This window comes from Schistocerca cancellata, chromosome 2, assembly GCF_023864275.1.
Source record: "Schistocerca cancellata isolate TAMUIC-IGC-003103 chromosome 2, iqSchCanc2.1, whole genome shotgun sequence".
Lineage (NCBI taxonomy): Eukaryota > Metazoa > Arthropoda > Insecta > Orthoptera > Acrididae > Schistocerca > Schistocerca cancellata.
The window spans coordinates 1,152,218,148-1,152,238,951 of record NC_064627.1 but is presented as its reverse complement, the minus strand read 5'-3'; the positions used below and the strand labels follow the sequence as shown (position 1 = coordinate 1,152,238,951).

Here is a 20,804-nt window from a genome sequence, read left to right as displayed (position 1 = left end):
TCTTTTGCCATTCTTGCAACAGGAAGGTGATGTGTTGTTCCAACAGGATAATGCTCGCCCACAAACTACCAGTGAAACTCAACGTGCTCTGCAAGGAGTGCAGCAAATTGTCACCAATCGAGCACGTGTTGGATACGTTTGGACGAGAAGTGGGCAGGTGGAGCTGGCGTGGCGTGACGTACTCCAGCAGACGCTGTTCGCAGTCTGCACGAAAGACTGGGCGCCAGGGTCAGCGCCTGCATTGGCGGCCGTCAAGGCCACGCCACATACGAATAGCTCTACGGGTGTTTCAGCGTGCGCCGATACCTCGTATCTGACAACCGCTCGTCCTGTTGGTCTGTAATTATAATTGTTTCTTGTACTCCAGATGTAATGTTACAACAGTAAATACTGAGTGAATTGCAAACCTCTAAAAGGGTTTACTAATTTAACTGAATCCGAATAGCAATCGCAGAATCACAGGATTAGTGAAACCTAATTAAATTGCTTATTACCATTTCCCAAGATTCTCCACATTAGTCTCTTACAGAGCACGGTAATAGCATAAATGCGTAATACTGATTACGGTTCTGACGTCCCACAGACGCGAGTAATACCTTTCACATACGAACTGAGCCGCGCGTGCACCCATATCGGTTCTGGACGCTGGTTCGACCTCAGTAGTTTCGTTCCGCAGCGACCGCCTTTTTGGCGTCTCGCTAGGGTCAGTCTGGCAGCGGCTTGAAGAATTTTAACACCACGAGTGGCTCTCTGTGAGTTTTGGTCTCGGGTACTCTCCCACACGCTAAGCAGGTCGCTCGCCGAGGACCAGGTGGTGCCACTGTGGCCGAAGGCTGCTTACCGTGGAGAGTGCGTAGATGTCTCTGGAAGATTCAGCGCTCCCCGTTTGTCTTCACGAACGCGTGTGTCCAATTCCCATTTATGGTGCCTTCGTGAATGATTGTGATCTTGCCAGCATTCGTTCGGCCCCAGTATCCGTCGTAGGAATAAATGGCGAGATCCTCATTTCTGTATGATTGAGAGTTGAGTGCGGTTTGTGTTTAAAGCTACTGTTACGCTAACTCCTGATAAATGACAGATGTTCTGGTTTCACCCCTAGTTTTCTGTAGGGGCCACTGTTTGCAATGGGCTTTAGAAGTGGTTCAAATGGCTCTGAGCACTATGGGACTCCACTGCTGAGGTCATTAGTCCCCTAGAACTTAGAACTAGTTAAACCTAACTAACCTAAGGACATCACAAACATTCATGCCCGAGGCAGGATTCGAACCTGCGACCGTAGCGGTCTTGCGGTTCCAGACTGCACCGCCTTTAACCGCACGGCCACTGCAGCCGGCCTTTAGAAGTGGATCAGCATCCTTGGTAATGAGAACATGGTTGAGTTATTTTTAAGACTGTTGTAAAAGGGATCACAGGTTGACCGGCTATAGTTCCATTATTACTCCATTAGGTATAGACGTTTTTCCCATATAATCTGAACCCGTGCCTTATTTTTAACCACTCGGGGGCTCAAACCTTATAATATCTATTCTGTTTTGTTTATAACTGCATGATATGGCGTTCAGATGGTTTTAAAGTATTATCATGTTCAATTGGCTATTCGTGTTTGTGGTCTAAATTGGCGCAGTCCCGTCGATCTCAGGGCAAGCGCCATTTTACGCTCTGTAATTTGTATGTACGTTTTTACAGTTCGAGCTGAACTAAGCAACAGTTTGGTGGACGGACTGAGCTTAAGGTGTCGGCCTTTCACTGGTTAATTAATTTTCGACCCGCTTTTGATTGTGTTATGAATCAGTCAACGCATTTGTTTTTTGCTTTGTGGTTGTTTGGTCATTTAAAATATTTTTTCAACTGATTACTTTTGTTCTCTTAATAAATTTAAAGGATTTGGAATCTAAAGGTTTTTTTAATTTTATGGTGGTTAAATAATTTTGAAATCATTATTAACGCCTGTATTATAACTTTTTTGTAACTGCCTTTTAAAACTGCAAGCAAATGTTTGTCATTTTTTTCTTTGGTGGATTACCTTTTAAATGTGTATTTTCTTAAATGTGTCTGTCTTACAACTTTTGCTTTTTAAAGTGTTATTCACGCGATACTCTTGAATGCCACTGGAACAATTTTTTAAATATTTGCTACATCTGAGAAAATTGAAAAGGAAAAATAATTAAAGCATGGAATATTTGTCTTGTGTGCTCAGCACTTTCTCACTCCCAGATTCAGGCCCGCTGTTATGTCATTAACAAATAAATTACTTGTTAAAATTTTTGCTATTAAGACCGACTTGAATAAAAAATCAGTGTTGACATATATTGTTAAAAAGACTGGGAAAAATTTGTAATCTATGATGCTGTAATGATTAACAACTCTCAAACGTGTAAATTACTTACGCTTTCCTTTGACTTCCATGGTTCCGTTTACCTCTTCTTCCTGCGATGTTAGTTCGCCTCGTCGCGCCTGCATCATTAGATGGATCATATCGTGGCGAATGATTCCGTGTTTCTCTCTCGTTCGAATAGTTTCTGAGATTATGGACGTGAAGTAGTCCACGGCCTTTGGGTCCAAGAATGGTATGCGCAGTAGCTACAACAAGAGGAATGCTATAAACAGCCTCTCTATTTGCTAAAGAGAATAAATGTGAATTTGTGTACTCTGCACAAGTTACTCACTTCCATTAGTTTCGATGACATCAGATATCCAAAAGCGACCGTCGGTCTGAAGGTGGTGAGTGCACGACCCATCGTGTAGAAAGAGTTGTTGGGCTCCGAAAGCGAGTCCACCTTGACTCCAAACGCTGTGGTCGCAATAATGTCGTTGGTCATGCGTGTGAAGAAGTCCCTCATCTCCAGCGTGAGTATGGCTTCCCCGCCAGAAGAAACTTCAGGAAGAGAAATGAAAAGCGTGTACGTTACTATTTCTATGACAGTGGGTAAATACTATTTTTATAATCAAAGGAGTACTCCATCACTCAGGAGAAGAAAATACTATTGCGTTTGTCCACTAAGGAGGAACCGTAAGTAAGGGGATCGTTTCTGCCTCTACATGCCTGTGATGCACGATGTTCTGAATAAATTAATTGTTACAGGGTAGAGAAGGGTTGGTGAAAGGAGAAGTTGCCATATTCATGAGAAATTTTCATATATTGAAGGATGCACATATTCACAAATTTTGCTTAGAGCAGCATATGGGAGCATGAACGAAAGAAGTAGAATTTCATAATAGTCCTTCATGATAGAAAGTACATATATACCGAGCACCCACAGATAATTTTAATTTATTTATAAATCGCCATTAAGCTCTCACTGGCGTATTTAACAGTAAAAACTAACGAAATATTGGTTACCAGCGATTTTAATACACGTTATCTTAAAGATTTCTCTAGTACGATAACTTTTTACTGCAGTTGGTAGCATTGTCATTAAATTAATTCGTACCATACAGTTCTCAAATAGGGTAGCTAATTGCTCATTGATAATATCTTTAGAGAATGGAGAAATGAACAAAATTATATTACAAAACAAACAAAACCGTTCGTTAATGGCCCCTCAGACCGTGACTTGAGTTTCTTATGTTAAACATTAATACCGATAATACTGATTAGGGTACAAATCTACTACACCCGAGTTCAGGAGGGTCGTCAGTAAGCCATAAATAATCTTATGAAATTCAGTAGAGACATGAATTGGAGCTCATAACATGAAAGAAAAATGCCTGTTCATCCAAACGTGCAGGTAAAAATATACAAATAAAAAAAAATTAAACACTTCCAGTAGTGAAGTCCTTACCTTATAATAGCTGTTCACCTCCACAAGGAATGCAGGCTACAGCCAAAACAAAGACATTGCTTTCTCAGAGAATAACGGTATCTTTTATGACATAAGGAAACTGCTACTGCCAAATTGGGTGGTAGAGGTAAAATACAAGGAGCGAAAGGCTATTTACAATTTTTACAGAAACCAGATGGCAGTTATAAGTGTCGAGGGGCATGAAAGGGAAGCAGTGATTGAGAATGGGATGAGACAGGGTTATAACCTATCCCAGATGCTATTCAATCGGCATATTGAGCAAGCAGTGATGCAAACAAAAGAAAAATTTGGAGTGGAACGGACAGTGTCTTGAAATATGGGTATAAGATGAACATCAACAAAAGCAAAACCAGCATAATGGAATGTAGTCGAATTACATAAGGTGATGTTAGGAAATTAGATTAGGAAACGAGAGACTTAAAGTAGTGGATGAGTATTGCTATTTAGGGAGCTACATAACTAATGACGGTCGAAGGAGAGAGGATATAAAATGTAGACTGGCTCTGGCAAGGAAAGCGTTTCTGAAGAAGAGAAATTTGTTAACATCGAGTACAGATTTAAGTGTCAGGAAGTCGTTTCTGGAAGTATTTGTATGGAGTGTAGCCATGTATGGAAGTGAAACATGATCGATAAATAGTTAAGACACGAAGAGAATAGAAGCTTTCGAGATGTGATGCTACAGAAGAATGCTGAAGATTGGATGGGTGGATCACGTAACTAATGAAGAGGTATTGAATAGAATTGGGGAGAAGAGGAATTTGTGGAACAACTTGACTAGAAGAAGGAATCGGTTGGTACAACACATTCTGAGGCATCAAGGGATCGTCAATTTAGTATTTGAGGAAAGTGTGGAGGGTAAAAATCGTAGAGGAAGATCAAGAGATGAATACACTATGCAGATTCAGAAGGATGTAAGTTGTAGTAGTTGCTCGGAGTTGAAGAAGCTTGCACAGGCTAGAATAGCATGGAGAGCTGCATCAAACCAGTCTCTGGACTGAAGACCACAACAACAACAACTGCCAATGAGAAACAGCTCTGATGCTGATGTTATAGTTCGTTAAAAGATATGCTGAAAAATACTCAAGATATTAATACAGACATTAAAGCAAATGAATTACGAGGAACAGACAGTCATAACACGTACCAAAATAAAGACACTATAGGATATAGGAAGAAAGTGATTAACGCAACCAAAAATGAAAAGCACCAGCTAGAATTAACAGTAACTAATACGATGGTGACAAATATGTGCAATGTAGACAAAATTTTTAACAAGCATCTTATCAATGTTTCTGAAAAGTTATGGTTATCAGCTTCAGTAGATGCAGCCAATAACTTGGCCCAGCCACTTCAAGTAACTTCTGTAATATGAATATGACCGTCTCTACATATGGCTGACGTAAGCCATTGTATAAAAAAGACAAAGGAATACCGACAAACTTCACTAGTTTCACCTTTGTCAGAAATCTCGACCATTTTAGAAAAGGTAAAAGCCCAGTCAACAAAGATAAAAAAAGGGCGGATAGGAGAAATGAATGGTGTAAAAAACTTCGTGGCAGATTAAAACTGTGTGCCCGACCGAGACTCGAACTCGGGACCTTTGCCTTTCGCGGGCAAGTACTCTACCATCTGAGCTACCGAAGCACGACTCACGCCCGGTACTCACAGTTTTACTTCTGCCAGTAACTCGTCTCCCATCTTCCAAACTTTACAGAAGCTCTCCTGCGAACCTTGCAGAACTAGCACTCCTGAAAGAAAGGATATAGCGGAGACATGGCGTAGCCACAGCCTGGGGGATGTTTCCAGAATGAGATTTTCACTCTGCAGCGGAGTGTGCGCTGATATGAAACTTCCTGGAAGATTAAAACTGTGTGCCCGAACGAGACTCGAACTTGGGACCTTTGCCTTTCGCGGGCAAGTGCTCTACCATCTAAGCTACCGAACCACGACTCACGCCCGGTACTCACAGCTTTACTTCTGCCAGTATCTCGTCTCCTACCTTCCAAACTTTACAGAAGCTCTCCTGCGAACCTTGCAGAACTAGCACTCCTGCAAGAAAGGATATAGCGGAGACATGGCTTAGCCACAGCCTGGGGGATGTTTCCAGAATGAGATTTTCACTCTGCAGCGGAGTGTGCGCTGATATGTAACTTCGGTAGCTCAGATAGTAGAGCACTTGCCCGCGAAAGGCAAAGGTCCCAAGTTCGAATCTCGGTCGGGCACACAGTTTTAATCTGCCAGGAAGTTTCATATCAGCACACACTCCGCTGCAGAGTGAAAATCTCATTCTGGAAACATCCCCCAGGCTGTGGCTAAGCCATGTCTCCGCTATATCATTTCTTTCAGGAGTGCTAGTTCTGCAAGGTTCGCAGGAGAGCTTCTGTAAAGTTTGGAAGGTAGGGGACGAGATACTGGCAGAAGTAGAGCTGTGAGTACCGGGCGTGAGTCGTGGTTCGGTAGCCCAGATGGTAGAGCACTTGCCCGCGAAAGGCAAAGGTCCCAAGTTCGAGTCTCGGTCGGGCACACAGTTTTAATCTGCCAGGAAGTTTCATATCAGCGCACACTCCGCTGCAGAGTGAAAATCTCATTCTGGATGAATGGTGTAGTCGCTAATTTTTGTGCATTGGTACGAGGGAGTGTCATGAACAACATATTAAAAATCCTCACTTGTGGGGTGTGAACGACATGGTGGGTCACTTCTTTATGTTTTCCTTGAATAACTCGGAAACCGCGGTTTCGAGAAAAATTGTTTATCAATTAAAAAAATAAACTGCATTAAATTTGCTGTAAAAAAACATCCTATTCACTTTTTCTTTGAGACTAATAGTTTCCGCTTTGTAGGGGATGTAAATGTCTCAGATTATTAAAAATAGTGTTTTACTAGCATGAAAATAGTGTTTAGTTAAAACAAGTAGGTCAAGAGCAAATATTAAATGTGTGTATCACGTCTAAGTGCAGTAGAGTTCTGTTAGGGATAAATTATGTTCTCAGGCGTATAACAGGTGGGAGGAATGGAGACGTGTAGCTTGGGAGTGGGAGGTAAGGTAGATTGCTGGACTGTGGCCACGCAGGCCCCTTCTTCACAGGTCTGCAAAATGAGCGCGAGCGGGTGATTCCGCACTCTCTCTATCCAAGTACATCACAAGAAGAAAAATATAGGGTATTTAACAAATTTATACCGACTCTCCGCAGCTTGCCTAATGAATCACTGGTGACGCAGGTGTGTGTGTGTGTGTGTGTGTGTGTGTGTGTATGTGTGAGTGTGTAGGTGATTTGGGGGGGGGGGGACGACAGGAAGGGGCTATTTATTTTCCACAAAATGCGTTAACACTACATGGAACACAGATAGGGGTTACTAATAAAACTAATGTGTAAGAAACGCATACTACATAAATCTTCGGAAATAATTACCGTTAAACTATTTTTACAACATTAAGACACTACTTCTAATAATTTGAAATTTTTCCGTTCCTTGCAACACGGAGAGTAAGTTCTAGAGAATATGTGAATAGGTCTTTTGTAGGTGATATATTGTAGTTTAATGTTGCACTTGGAAATATTTCCGTTAGAAACCGCAATACACGAGTTATTCAAGAAAAACATAGAAAGTTATCTTTAAACGCTCACCCACCCTTTCATTCACACCCCATCGCTGGGAATTTGTAGCAAGTTGTTAATGACTCTTCCTCCAACCACTGTACAAAAATCTGTGACTTTCAGATTAAAAGATCATGCATCTAAATTGTTGACCAGAATAATATACAGAAGAAAAGAATGGATCTGTTACATGACGATCAGTTTGTCTTCAGAAAAGGTAAATGCACCAGAGAGGCAGTTCTGACGTTGCGCTTGATAATGGTAGCAAGATTGAAGAAAAGTCAAGATACGTTCATAGGATTTGTCGACCAGAAAGAAGTGTTGGACAACGTTAAATGAATCATGATGTTCGAAATTCTGAGAAAACTGGGATTATGCTACAGAAAAGATATGCAATATGTGCAAGAACCAAGAGGGAACAATAAAACTGAAATACCAGGAAGGAAGAGCTCGGATTGAAAAGGGCGTAGGACGGGGATTTAGTCTTCCAGACCTACTGTTCAATCTATACATTGCAGAAGCAATGACAGAAATAAAAGAAAGAGTGAATGGTTATCAATGATAAAATTCGCTGACGACATCCTAAGTGAAAGCGAGGAAGAATTGCAGGATCTGCTGAAAGGAATAAACAGTCTAATGAGTACAGAATACGGTTGAAAATGGTTCAAATGGCTCTGAGCACTATGGGACTTAACATCTATGGTCATCAGTCCCCTAGAACTCAGAACTACTTAAACCTAACTAACCTAATGACATCACACAACACCCAGCCATCACGAGGCAGAGAAAATCCCTGACCCCGCCGGGAATCGAACCCGAGAACCCGGGCGTGAGAAGCGAGAACGCTACCGCACGACCACGAGCTGCGGGCAGTACAGAGTATGGTCTGAGAAGAAATCAAAGAATGACTAAAGCATCTGAGATGCGGTACGGCAGAAGAATGTTGAAAATCAGGTGGACGGATAAGGTAGGGAATGAGGACGTTCTCTGGAGAATCAGCGAGGAAAGGGAATATGGCAAACACTCACAAGGAGGAGGGTCAGGATGCTATGATATCTGTTAAGACGTCATTGAAAACTATGGTAATAGAAAGAACTATAGAAGATAAAAATATACAAGAAGACAGATTTGAATACATCCAGCAAATAATATTTTAGACTTAGGCTCAAGTGCCACTCTGAGATGAAAAGGTTACCGCAGTAGAGGAATTCGTCGCGGGTCGCATCAAACCAGACAGAAGATTGAAGACTAAAAACAAAAACTTACGCATTATTAACAATTTCTGGGGAACAAATAAAACCTCTTCTTTGTTATACATCATACTGAACAAATGTGTGGTAGCTCCTGTAAATAATAATATAATGATTTAGTTTTATTTTCAACTGTTTTGGAGAGATTGTACAATTGTTAATTTCCTTCAAACATCTCAATTTTATGCGCAATATTTTATCGCAGTATAGTTCACTTGAGTCATATTTTTAATAATGCCTCAATTTTATTAAACCTACTTGCAGTGTTATACTGTTTGCTACTTGCAGTGTTATACTGTTTGCTACATATGTGTAGCAAGATAGTTTGTTGTGTGTGTGTGTGTGTGTGTGTGTGTGTGTGTGTGTGTGTGTGTGTGCGTTCGGGGGGGTGGGGGTGGGGGGGGGGATGAAGTGTGGCGCAGCATTGGGAATTCTGCCAGGGACAGAGCATGGCCTTAGGTACTCCTGAGAACCATTTCGCTTTTAGATCTGTGAAAGGATGTACACGTTACCATAGCTTTTTTTTTCTTTTTCGTAAATGTGCATTAGGTGTTTTTGTCTTATGACATATTATAAATCCTTGAGGATAACGTCAGTTTGGATTTATGAAACATATAGTCCATCTAGTCTATAATGAATCTGACCATTTGCGTACAAGCAGTTGAATACGAAGTCTCTGTCTCATGAGTTACGTTATTTTCACGTTCTTATCATCACAGAACAATATGATAACTTTGAATTCTGTTTCCATAAGCTCTGCACGTGACCTCCGGTGACATCTGCCTGTTCTCTACGATAAAAAAGAACAAAAACAGAAACATTTTCAGGACACTGAAGAGATTACATGGAAGTCACTGGAGGCATTATGCGGCGTATCTTCGAACGAATGTTCCAAAGCTGTGAGCAACACATTGGAATAAGTGAATTAGGTGGTGAAGATGGTATAATTTTATGAATTCTGCATGAAGTACTAAATCTGCACTTGTTTTGTAGTCAGTCCTACATGTATATGCGATTTGAAAATGGACGACTGTTTTATTAGCATTCGCGGCTTGAAATGAATGAAAATTTAGAATCGGTGCCCGTGGCCTTTAGTTACTCGGAATTTTTTTCTTTATGAATAATGCTAATAGCATAGCCCTTCCCCCAACTCTTTCCATCGTTTCTGTTGTGGACTACAACTCTTCTAGTATGATATAAATATAAATGAAAAATTTTTCAAGCAGTCCTCTATCAAATTTCAATTGATGGATTCTAGCAACACAGATGTAGTTGACTTTACGAATATGTGCCACTTTGAGTACGTGACTTGCAGCATGTGCAATTGTTTTATTTTTGTAAAAGTGTGCAAAACCTGATATGTTAGTAACCGAATTTAATATGACTGCCGCATGAGAGATTTGACCAGAAAATGACGTTGTCTTTTTATCTCGACTCGTGAACATGACAGCAGCGGATGTTCACCGTCAAATTTGCGACGTTCTGTGCACAAGGCAATGCTTGAAGCAACGGCTCTAAGTTCTAAGGTTCGCAGCGAAGGAGGTGGGTAATTGTCAAATGCTAACGGTCTGAAATTTAAGGCTTGTTTTCGTAGACTCGTATCTGGCATTCTATGTAGCGGTTGTAACCAGCTTTGTCGATTAGATTCGATCGTCTAATTTCTGGCATATACTTCAAGGTTTGCTCTTACGTCTTCGTTTCTTAGTGTATCTAATTTTGTGCAACCTTGTACGTGTTTCAGACATATCCTTCTGCCACTTAGATTCTAATTTTTAGTAGTTGTCCAAGTTTCACTTCTAAAAAGCAATATGGCGCTGGCAGTTACCTTATAAAACTTGTTTTTTTGTGTCTTTTCTCTCTTTATTGCTCAGTGTTCTGTTGGGTGCTCTGCACTTCATTTGATATGTCTGTAGTTTGTTCTCAATGTCGAATTCTTTCCCGTAGCTTACGATAATTCCCACATAACTGAAAGAGTTAACTTTTGCAATGGTTTTGTTTTCTATTATGATCTTAGTCCTCAGTGGTTTTGTCCCTTTGAAAGCCATCACTTTTTGTTTTTGCAACGGATATTTTCGTCTTATATTCTTTAGAAATTTGGTTAAGTCTGTAGATGGATATTTTTAGCGAAGTTTCGCTATCCTATACACTTGTAAGGTGGTCTACAAAAAGCATTGTGATTGTACTAAAAATATGTCATGTACTAATCTCAAGCCCAGAGCAATTTGTTGTTTCCATGTAGCCGGCCAGAGTGGCCGATCGGTTCTAGGCGCTACAGTCTGGAACCGCGCGTCCGCTACGGTCGCAGGTTCGACCCCTGCCTCGGGCATGGATGTGTGTGATATCCTTAGGTTAGTCAGGTTTAAGTAGTTCTAAGTTCTAGGGGACTGATGACCTCAGATGTTAAGTCCCATAGTGCTCAGAGCCATTTGAACCATTTGTTTTCATGTCTCAGTCTGCTACCTTAGAAACAAAATAACGCATGACCATGCCACATTTAAAGACATCTACTAGCTAATATGAAACATAGGCATTAATTTAAGGACAATGTTTTTGTGCTTATTCCTCTGGAGCTCGGCATTTTATATAGAAGTGAATCATGGGCTGCAGGGAAACAGTAAATGGAGAGAACCGGGGCGTTCGCTGTAGTTTTGCAGAAGGTGGTCTGTTAAGAAATGACGAGATTTGCTACAGAACTAGCGAGAAGAGGAATATGTGCAGAACACTATATCAAGAAACAAGATGACGAGACATGTTATAACATCCGTGATTAACTTCCATGGCACTAGAGGGAACCGTAGAGGGGAAAAAAGCTGTACGGTAAGACAGAGATTGGAATACACTCAACAAATAATGGAGGACGGTGGGAAGAGATTGGCGCAGGAGTACAAGTTGCGGCAGACTGCGCGACATCAGGGAGAAGATAGATGATCCAAGAAAAATAATGAATAGCAAATTCAGTTCCAGACATTCTGTCAGTAGGACTGAACCAGTAATTTTCTTGATTCAAATTGCGATTACGGAAAAAATCTTGGTCGCACAATTTTTTATTAAATGTTACGCGTTTCAAAAATTCATTGATAGACGTAAACAGTGAACAATGTACAGAAATTATGAAAAATACGTAACACAAACCAGTGTAACGCATAATCGTGACAAACACTGTTTGAGTAATTATTTTAATACTTAATCTAACTTGGTCTCAACAAACTGAGCACATGAACTGTATATAGTATTAAAGTTCTCATTTCACAAATATTTCACAAAGAGCAATCTTTATGAAATGAGAAATGCTTTGCTATATACAGTCCATACGCTCAGTTTATTGAGCCTAAAACTATATTCATACGTAAGTACTGAAATAATTGCGCATATAATGTTTGTCACGATTATGTGTTACTTATTTTTCACGATTTATGTACTTTTCCACAGCTTATGTCTGACGATGATTTTTCTAAACCCCTAACATTTAATAAAGAATTATGCGATAAAGACTTTTCCATGATTGCAGTTTGTATTAAATCTGAATGGTTGCCTACCTCTACGATGGAAGAATTCCGGGATCGAGTAATGGAAATCATTTTCTTCCTAATTTCTTAAAAGTACAAGTAAAAAAAGGCTTTTTTTTCACATTTGATTTTACAATGTAGAAATTTTTTGCTGTTAGTGAACGATTTGTAATGTTTAAACCTTGTTCCTCTAGAATTATTGCCATTCTCAGCATCACAGGTAAATTATAATCCTGTCATGTATGATATAACCATAATTACAGCTAGATACTACTCATTACATTTTTTTCCATATTTGTAAGTAACAATGTGGTGAACCTCAATCTTCATCCAAAACAGAGATTTAGCATACTCTATAAGACTATGATTGTTAAGAAAAGCCCACCTAAAAAGATTTTAACGACAGAATGTCTGCAGTAATTATTGTATGCAGGAGGATTTGCAGTAATTTCCTGAACCTACAATCCTTACGGGTAGTAGAGGCGATAATTAGGCTATATGTCTTTGCATAAATTGATAATCCGGTTAACACTAAATGAACCAAATCATTTTGGAAAAAGATATTAAATGAAAGTGATTGGTGATGTTAGTACAAAGGGAAAAAATGACTGGTGGGCACAGATAATCCTATACTTTTTCATGGTAATCCACATTAAACATATTAGTAAGAACATATACTACTATTAACCCATGTGAAGTGTGTTTCCTATTATCATGTTAATTAGTACATTTAGTAAGTCCAATTTCCATCTCAAAGCTGCACCTGTTTGAAAGCGGGGACATCCGTTCGCATGTCCAAACAGATTTTGTTTATTAGCCTCACGTACTCACTCTCATGCTCCGCTGTTTTCTTCGTCAAATACTCGACCATCTGATGTCCAATCTCGGTCATTAGTAAGAACATGTTCTTCATCTTCATCGAAGAGAAAGCTGGGCTCAGGGTGCATCGCATGTCGTGCCACTCTCTACCTAAGGTGGAAAAATGACGTGAAGATTATGCAGTGCATTTGTCCCCTACAAAATGGGCAGAATTGTACCTGGAACAAAAGAATGCATTTAATACGCTGCTCTTAGCCCTTAGCAACTGATTAAGGCTATGATGCTCTTTCCTTAAGATAGAAAAACATTTTGTGATTGCCTAGTGCATGTGGATTCTGTACAAAATAGGCAGTACTACAACTATGTAGAGTAAGTTGCGACATCTGCTTAGGATGTGTCATGGAGTGTAATTAAAAGAAGATACGAGACATGCCTTGTTAACTCTAATTACACTGAACAAAATGTATGATGTAGTATAGTAATAGACTTAGAGAAAGCTTTTCACGATAATGACTGGAGTACTCTCTTTCAAATTCTGAAGATGGCAAGTGCCAAATATAGGGAGCTAAAGGCTATTTACAATTTGTACAGAAACCAGATGGCAGTTATAAGAGTCGAGGGGATGACAGGGAAGCAATCGTTGGACAGGGAGTAAGACAGGGTTGCAGCCTCTCCCCGATGTTATTCAATCTGTATATTGAGCAAGCAGTAAAGGAAACAAAAGAAAAATTCGGAGTAGGAATTAAAATCCACGGAAAAGAAATAAAAACTTTGAGGTTCACCGATGACATTGTAATTGTGTCAGAGACAGCAAAGGACTTGGAAGAGCAGTTGAACGGAATGGACAGTGTCTTGAAGGGAGGATATAAGATGAACATCGACAAAAAGCAAAACGAGGATAGCGGAATGTAGTCGAATTAAATCAGGTGATGCTGAGGGAATTAGATTAAGTAATGAGACACTTAAAGTAGTAAAGGAGTTTTGCTATTTGGGGAGCAAAATAACTAATGATGGTCGAAATAGATAGGATATAAAATGTAGACTGGCAATGGCAAGGAAAACGTTTCTGAAGAAGAGAAATTTGTTAACATCAAAGTATAGATTTAAATGTCAGGAAGTCGTTTCTGAAAGTGTTTGTATGGAGTGTAGCCATGTATGGAAGTGAAACAAGGCTAAATAGTTTAGACAAGAAGAAAATAGAAGCTTTCGAAATGTAGTGCTACAGAAGAATGCTGAAGATTAGATAGACACACCACATAGCTAATGAGGAGGTATTGAATAGAATTGGGGAGAAGAGGAGCTTGTGGCACAACTTGACTAGAAGAAGGGATCGGTTGGTAGGACATGTTCTGAGGCATCAAGGGATCACCAATTTAGTATTGGAGGGCAGCATGGAGGGTAAAAATCTTGGAGGGAGGCCAAGAGATGAATACACTAAGCAGATTCAGAAGGATGTAGGTTGCAGTAGGTACTGGGAGATGAAGAAGCTTGCACAGGATAGAGTAGCATGGAGAGCTGCATCAAACCAGTCTCTGGACTGAAGACCACAACAACAACATGGTAACAATTTCAGGAACAGAGCCATTGCTCAGTGATAAGGCCGTAATTTGGCGTAAGTAGCTTATAATAGTTTTGCTACGGTTGGACTCTCCTGTCAACGATTTTTTCCGTGTTTGCGAGTTAAATATGCGTTTTTAAAATTCAGGTTCTGAAAAACACGCTTTTTGTGTTTACTCCAAGATTATTCGACACTCATCTATCACCTTCCGTATATCTCGATCTATTTCTGTAGAAAATTAAACCAATTTAGTGGTGGTTTTTCTATTTAGAACCTAAAAACTGTAGCATTTGCATTTTATTTATTTTGTTCCGATTGCTCACCTGAAAATTACGTTAAGTGTGGAATTTAATTTGTAGATTTCGGCTAGTTTTTATGCCTTTTTATCGTTTCATATAGCGTCATCTGCACAGTAGTCGGAAGAGTTTGCTTAAGAAGTTGTTTAACTTGAAAATATCTTTTCAAGAGTAATAGTTGCGTGTGTCTTCTACTAAAGTTTTCGTTCAGTTGTCTTTCTATTGTGGGTATATACTGTTTTCCTCATCTGTTACATAAAAAACGAGATCGGAGGAAACACTTACGTCGCTACACGCACTAGACTGGTTGTGTGGTAATTACCACATCTATGGGCTCTTCTTTTCCTCGGAAGTGTTCGAATGAGATATCTTTCAATCACGAGCCTGAATCGTTTTAGCTTTACGTCATCCCCCCCCCCCCCCCCCTCCTCCTTTTACTGGTGCCCACACGAAGTTCCGCTGGTAGTTCATCAAAAGCACGTATATTTCTTGCATCCGAATTTGTGCAAAAATTTTTTGAAGTTTAGAAATGGGAATTGTATCCTTAACATCTTCTTACACCGTGTCCTCATTTTCAGTGATCTTAATTTCTCCTAAGCAGTTATAAAATTTCTTCAAGTATTTTTTGCATCTCCTCTAATTTTTTTCTGGCACGACGAAAAATTATCCTTTTAGTTTCGTGATTTGCAGTAACATTTACATTTTTCGTCGAGACGTATATTACCGCTATTTAAGAGCTTGCCTTAGCATTTATACTGTATCTCTCCTGCCGCCTCAGTTTCGTCTTTCATCAAAATAGGAGGAGACATGTGAAGATGATATGATTAATTTAACCATTCTCTCCCTATCGCTAGGGATGACTGGTTAGGAATGACACTGGAAGAAAGATAGTTGTCATCGTAAACGTTTAAGATATACCATGTTATCTTTAAATGAAAAATGTAAAGTAGCAAATAAAAAGGTATATTAAGTAAATCCTTCGGACGTGTTTCCATTTTTCATGGCATATTTAATACTGCACTACAGTTTTTAATAGATACGGAATGGCAGTACGGCAACATAGGCCTAGCGCTAAACTAAGGAACTCGTGCTAAACTCAAGAAATCATAAGAAAAGGTAAATATCAGTTACGTTAACAAGACGTTAATAAGATCCATTTTCATGCAAGAAAGACACGAAATATTATAACTTTCATTATCAAATTACGTTCTTGAACTCTCATAAGTGTGCTAATCGTTCTGAGCAGCCTAAAACATTCTTCAAATAAATCAGAAAAAACACTTGCAATAAAACAAATAAATAAAATAACAAGAAAATACCGTCTGGATCACCTCTTTTATTACCGACTACCACTTTCAATCTGCGTTGCAATTCAGCTTCAGATCTTGTTGGAATAGAAAAAAACAGACAGTAAGAATAAAAATTACTAAAGGGTGACGTTACAAACATTATATAGGAGGCGTTCAAAAAGAAACGAGCCGGAGTCTGCAATGCGCAAACCAGAGGAGGGTAATGTCGTGGCGCGTAGCGAGGTGTGGAAGTTCACTGCCCGCCGCTAGAGGGCACGCGTGCACGTCACGTGACTATACACAGCCAGCAGCAACATGCATCAATCGTCCAACGGTGCCAGATGCATTGCAGACGGAGACGTGGAGGCGTCGGAAGAAGAGCAAAGAGGTGTTGGTCGTTTTCTGACAGCGGAAGGAGTTGGAGGAACGGACATTCATCGGCGAATGCCACAAGAGTAGGGCGAGCACTGCACGACCCTTGCAAGGGTCAAGGCGCGGCCCAAGCGCTTCGGGCGAGGGCGGGCGTCGTCAGCCGACGGCGCGCGGTCTGTGGAGCACCACGCTGCCTGCATCACCGACGACGTCGTCCAGCTGGTGGGTCCACTCACTGCCCAGGACCGCCGAGTGACGGTGGAAGCCAGCGTCCCCTCGAAGAGGCCCTCCAGGGGCGAACGGCTCGCCTCGGACGACGGCGTCCAGCTGTGCGTGCCGACATCGCAGCCCCGGGAATTTTATGAGGCAGCCATTCACCCGCCTTGTGTCACAGTGGGACAAGCGCCTCCGTCCTAACGAGAGGCTGCACAGTTACCAAAAACGTATTACGAAAAACCACACATACCCGCCGCAAATTGCAGTCTGGCAACTAACATAAAACAGGAAGATTGTGGGTGAAGTAAATTTTGTTTGTTTTCTTACATAACAAATGCATATAACGTAGCTTAGCAAATTTTGTATAGCCACGTGACGCGTGCGTATGTCATAGGCTAGTATACTGAAACAGAGTCAAAGAGATTCCTGCACCATAAAACAAACTAAAATACCGCAAGTAATGAAATCCAGGACTAAAACAGATGACCATGAAATCGATTTCCGTATTATGACGCATCATACAAAATATATATATACATACAGTAATATATGACACATCATACATACAGAAATCTATTTCATGATCATGTGGCCGGCCGAGGTGGCCGAGCGGCTCTAGGCGCTACAGTCTGGAACCGCGCGACCGCTACGCTCGCAGGTTCGAATCCTGCCTCGGGCATGGATGTGTGTCATGTCCTTAGGTTAGTTAGGTTTAAGCAGTTCTAAGTTCTAGGGGACTGACGACCTCAGAAGTTAAGTCCCATAGTACTCAGAGCCATTTGAACCATGATCATCTGACTACAAAAAATTTGACATATGCACGTGACTACAATAATTTTTCCCCGGCCCAGAACCTGTCAACGAGTATAAAGACAAGGCTTCCGATCCAGATTCTATACCAGTCAGGTTCCTTTCAGACTATGCTGATACAATAACTCCAGACTTAGCAATCAGATACAACCGCTCGCTCGTGGGAAGATCCGTACCCAAAGACTAGAAAGTTGCACAAGTCACACCAGTACCCAAGAAAGGAAGTAGGAGTAATCCGCTGAGTTACAGACCCGTATCACTCACTTCGATTTGCGCAGGGATTTTGGAACATATACTGTGCTCGAACATGACGTTCTAGCAGACGGAATTTCCCGATGTAAGCGAGAAATCAGCCGAAAAGTCACCGTAAATACAAATCAACCTATTCTTAACGAACTGTTTTTAGATCTTAAAAGCAAATCAAAATGTAACTAACTTAATTACAGACCACTGATGATGCTTTACCTCAATAAAGCCAAACGTATCTGGTGAAAAAAACACTCATTTTTGTATTTGCAGCGACGGATCAAAAATACCATAATGAATTATGAATAACCTCGAAGAAAATGATTTATTGACAAACAGCCAACAAGGATTCAGAAACCATCCTTGTCCTGAAACACAACAAGCTCTTTATTACCGCGAAGTAGTGATTGCTATCGACAGTGGACGTCAAATTGATTCCATGTTTTTAGGTGTCCATAAGATTTTTGACACCATTCCTCACAAGCGGTTTCTAATTAAATTGCCTGTCTATGGAGTATCGTCTCAGTTTTGTGACTGGATTCGTGATTTCCTGTCAGAAAGGTCACAGTTTGTGATAACTGACAGGAAGTTATCAAGTAAAACGGAAGTAATATCTGGCGTTCCTCAAGGAAGTCTTGTAGGCTCCCTGTTGTTCCAGATCCACATAAACGATTTATGAGACAATCTGAACAGTCGTCTTATACTTTTTGCAGATCCTGTAATTTACCGTCATGAAAAGTCATCTGATGATGAGAACGAATTGCAAAATGATTTAGCCGGCCGGTGTGGCCGTGCGGTTAAAGGCGCTTCAGTCTGGAACCGCGTGACCGCTCCGGTCGCAGGTTCGAATCCTGCCTCGGGCATGGATGTGTGTGATGTCCTTAGGTTAGTTAGGTTTAAGTAGTTCTAAGTTCTAGGGGACTGATGACCACAGATGTTAAGTCCCATAGTGCTCAGAGCCATTTTTTTTTTTTTTTTTGCAAAATGATTTAGATAAAAACATGTGTACGGTGTAAAAAGCGGTACTTGACACTAGATGATGAAAAGTGTGAACTTATCCACATGGGCACTAAAACCAATCCGCTAAATTTCAGTTACACGATTAATCACTGAAATCTAAAGGCGTAAACACAACTGAGTACTTAGGGATTACAGTTAAGAACAACTTAATTGGAGCGGTCACATAGATAAAGTTGTGGGGAAAGCACAGCAAAGATTGCGATTTATTCGCAGAACAGTTTGAAAATGTAACTAGTGCACTAAAGAGAATTCTTACATTAAACTTTTCCGCCTTCTTCTGGAGTATTCCTGTGCGGAGAGGGATTTGGATCAGGTAGGATCGATGGAGAACGTCGAAAAAGTTCAAAGAAGGGCAGCTTGGTTTGTGTTATCACGAAATAGGGCAGAGAGTGCCACGCTTATGATACAATTTTTTTTTGGGTCGCAATTATTAAACAAAGGCGTTTTTCTCTGCGGCGGGATCTTCTCATGAAATTTGAATCATCAACTTTCTCCTCAGAATGTGATATGATGTTTTGTCGACGCCCATCTACATAGGAGGAAATCAATATCATAATAAAATAATCAGATCTCGCGCGGAAAGATTGAGGTGTTTGTTTTTCCGCGTGCTGTTCGAGAGCGGAGCTGTGGAGAAGTGGCTTAAAAGTGGTTCAGTGAACCCTGCGCCAGGCAGGCGCTCCATTGCGGATTGCAGAGGAACCACGCAGATGTAGATTTTACGTTAGTTGACAAATTGTACGTTGCGGCGCCTGGTACGAGTGGGTTCTCATAATGTTTCGTTGGTAATTGTGTAACCTGTGACGGTTGTGTTACTAACGTCACATTTTTGTAACCATTTGCAGTTGCTTCTTTTACCCGTTCTAATTAAAACTGAAGATGGTGTGCAGCGCAGATTGAAACTGGTAGTCGGTAGTAAAAGAAGTGGTCCAGATGGTGTTTATTTATTATAACAACAGAGATAACGGTTTCCTACGACACAGTGTCATTTACAAAAATAAAATAACATTGACGCAAGCACCTAATCACGAAGAGAAATCGTGAAGTAAAACATACGTAATCTGTAGTTCATTGTATACGGAATACCCTTTTGTACCAATGCGTTCCTCTTACCTTTTAACGAAAAGAGCATCCGCCGCAACATTGGATTATGTTTACTGTTGCCGAAAAGCACAAAGTGGTCTGTGAAGTGGTCAAAATCTTTAACAGTGACCGTCCGTATGATTTGAGGGTCTCTTATCATTACGAGTGGCACAGAAAACAGGAAGAATCCTCCGTAGGCGTGAGGGTCGAGTTTCCGGTACAGCTGGACGACGACGTCGTGCATGGCCAGCCTGCGGAACGCCAGTGGCAGCATGTTCCCCACGAAGGGCAGCGGCCGCAGGAAGGGCGCCCCCTGCCGCGCAAAGTGTCTGCTCCAGCGGCGCCACCACACCGCCACCACCACCACCACCACCACCACCAGCAGCGGCAGCAGCGTCCACCAGTCAGGCGACATCCTCTGCAGAAAGCAGACACGCATGGAGCAATTTGTGAGAATAATCTGGCAATGTGGAGGTGCTGTTCATATGATCAAAGAATGATTCACTAGAGACAAGATCAGAATCACTGAAGATCATCATTATCAGTAATTGGACATCAGTTGCTGGATAAAGGCCTCCAGCAGATTTTCTCATGTATTTTCACCTACAAGTGAGTATGATACTACTGCATATTTTTTTAATATCATTAGGCTGGGCGAGGGATAACGTCTTTGATTACGAATCCAAACGACGCGAGTCTTAGGTTCGAGACCCGCCCGGGTAGCCGCGCGTGTTAACCTGACCGCTTCTGGCAAGGGCAGCCATGCCAACGCCGGATCGAATCTGCTTGATGCCCGTTGTACAAAACCTGGAAAACATTACATGAGTGTCGTTCAATAAGTAATACCCTACATTTTTTAAGGCCATTTATATACATAGACAAAGTTCTTGTTGGTGCTTCACATCTGATGTTTGTTCCGTGCACCAGTAAAGTTTCGAACCG

General features: G+C 40.9%; 1 protein-coding gene across 1 annotated transcript in view; it reads right to left on the bottom strand.

Annotated features, from left to right (window-relative positions):
• The window catches only part of LOC126163197 (cytochrome P450 9e2-like), a 56,900-nt gene extending 36,624 nt beyond the window's left edge, over window positions 1–20,276 (bottom strand). Inside the window, exons 1-4 of the mRNA XM_049920150.1 lie at window positions 19,893–20,276; window positions 12,988–13,125; window positions 2,667–2,875; window positions 2,388–2,580 (exon numbers count right to left, since the gene is read on the bottom strand). Coding sequence (XP_049776107.1) covers window positions 2,388–2,580; window positions 2,667–2,875; window positions 12,988–13,125; window positions 19,893–20,136 — 784 coding nt within the window. The 5' untranslated portion in view covers window positions 20,137–20,276. The remainder of the gene's footprint in view (window positions 1–2,387; window positions 2,581–2,666; window positions 2,876–12,987; window positions 13,126–19,892) is intronic.
• Window positions 20,277–20,804: the final 528 nt, after the last annotated feature.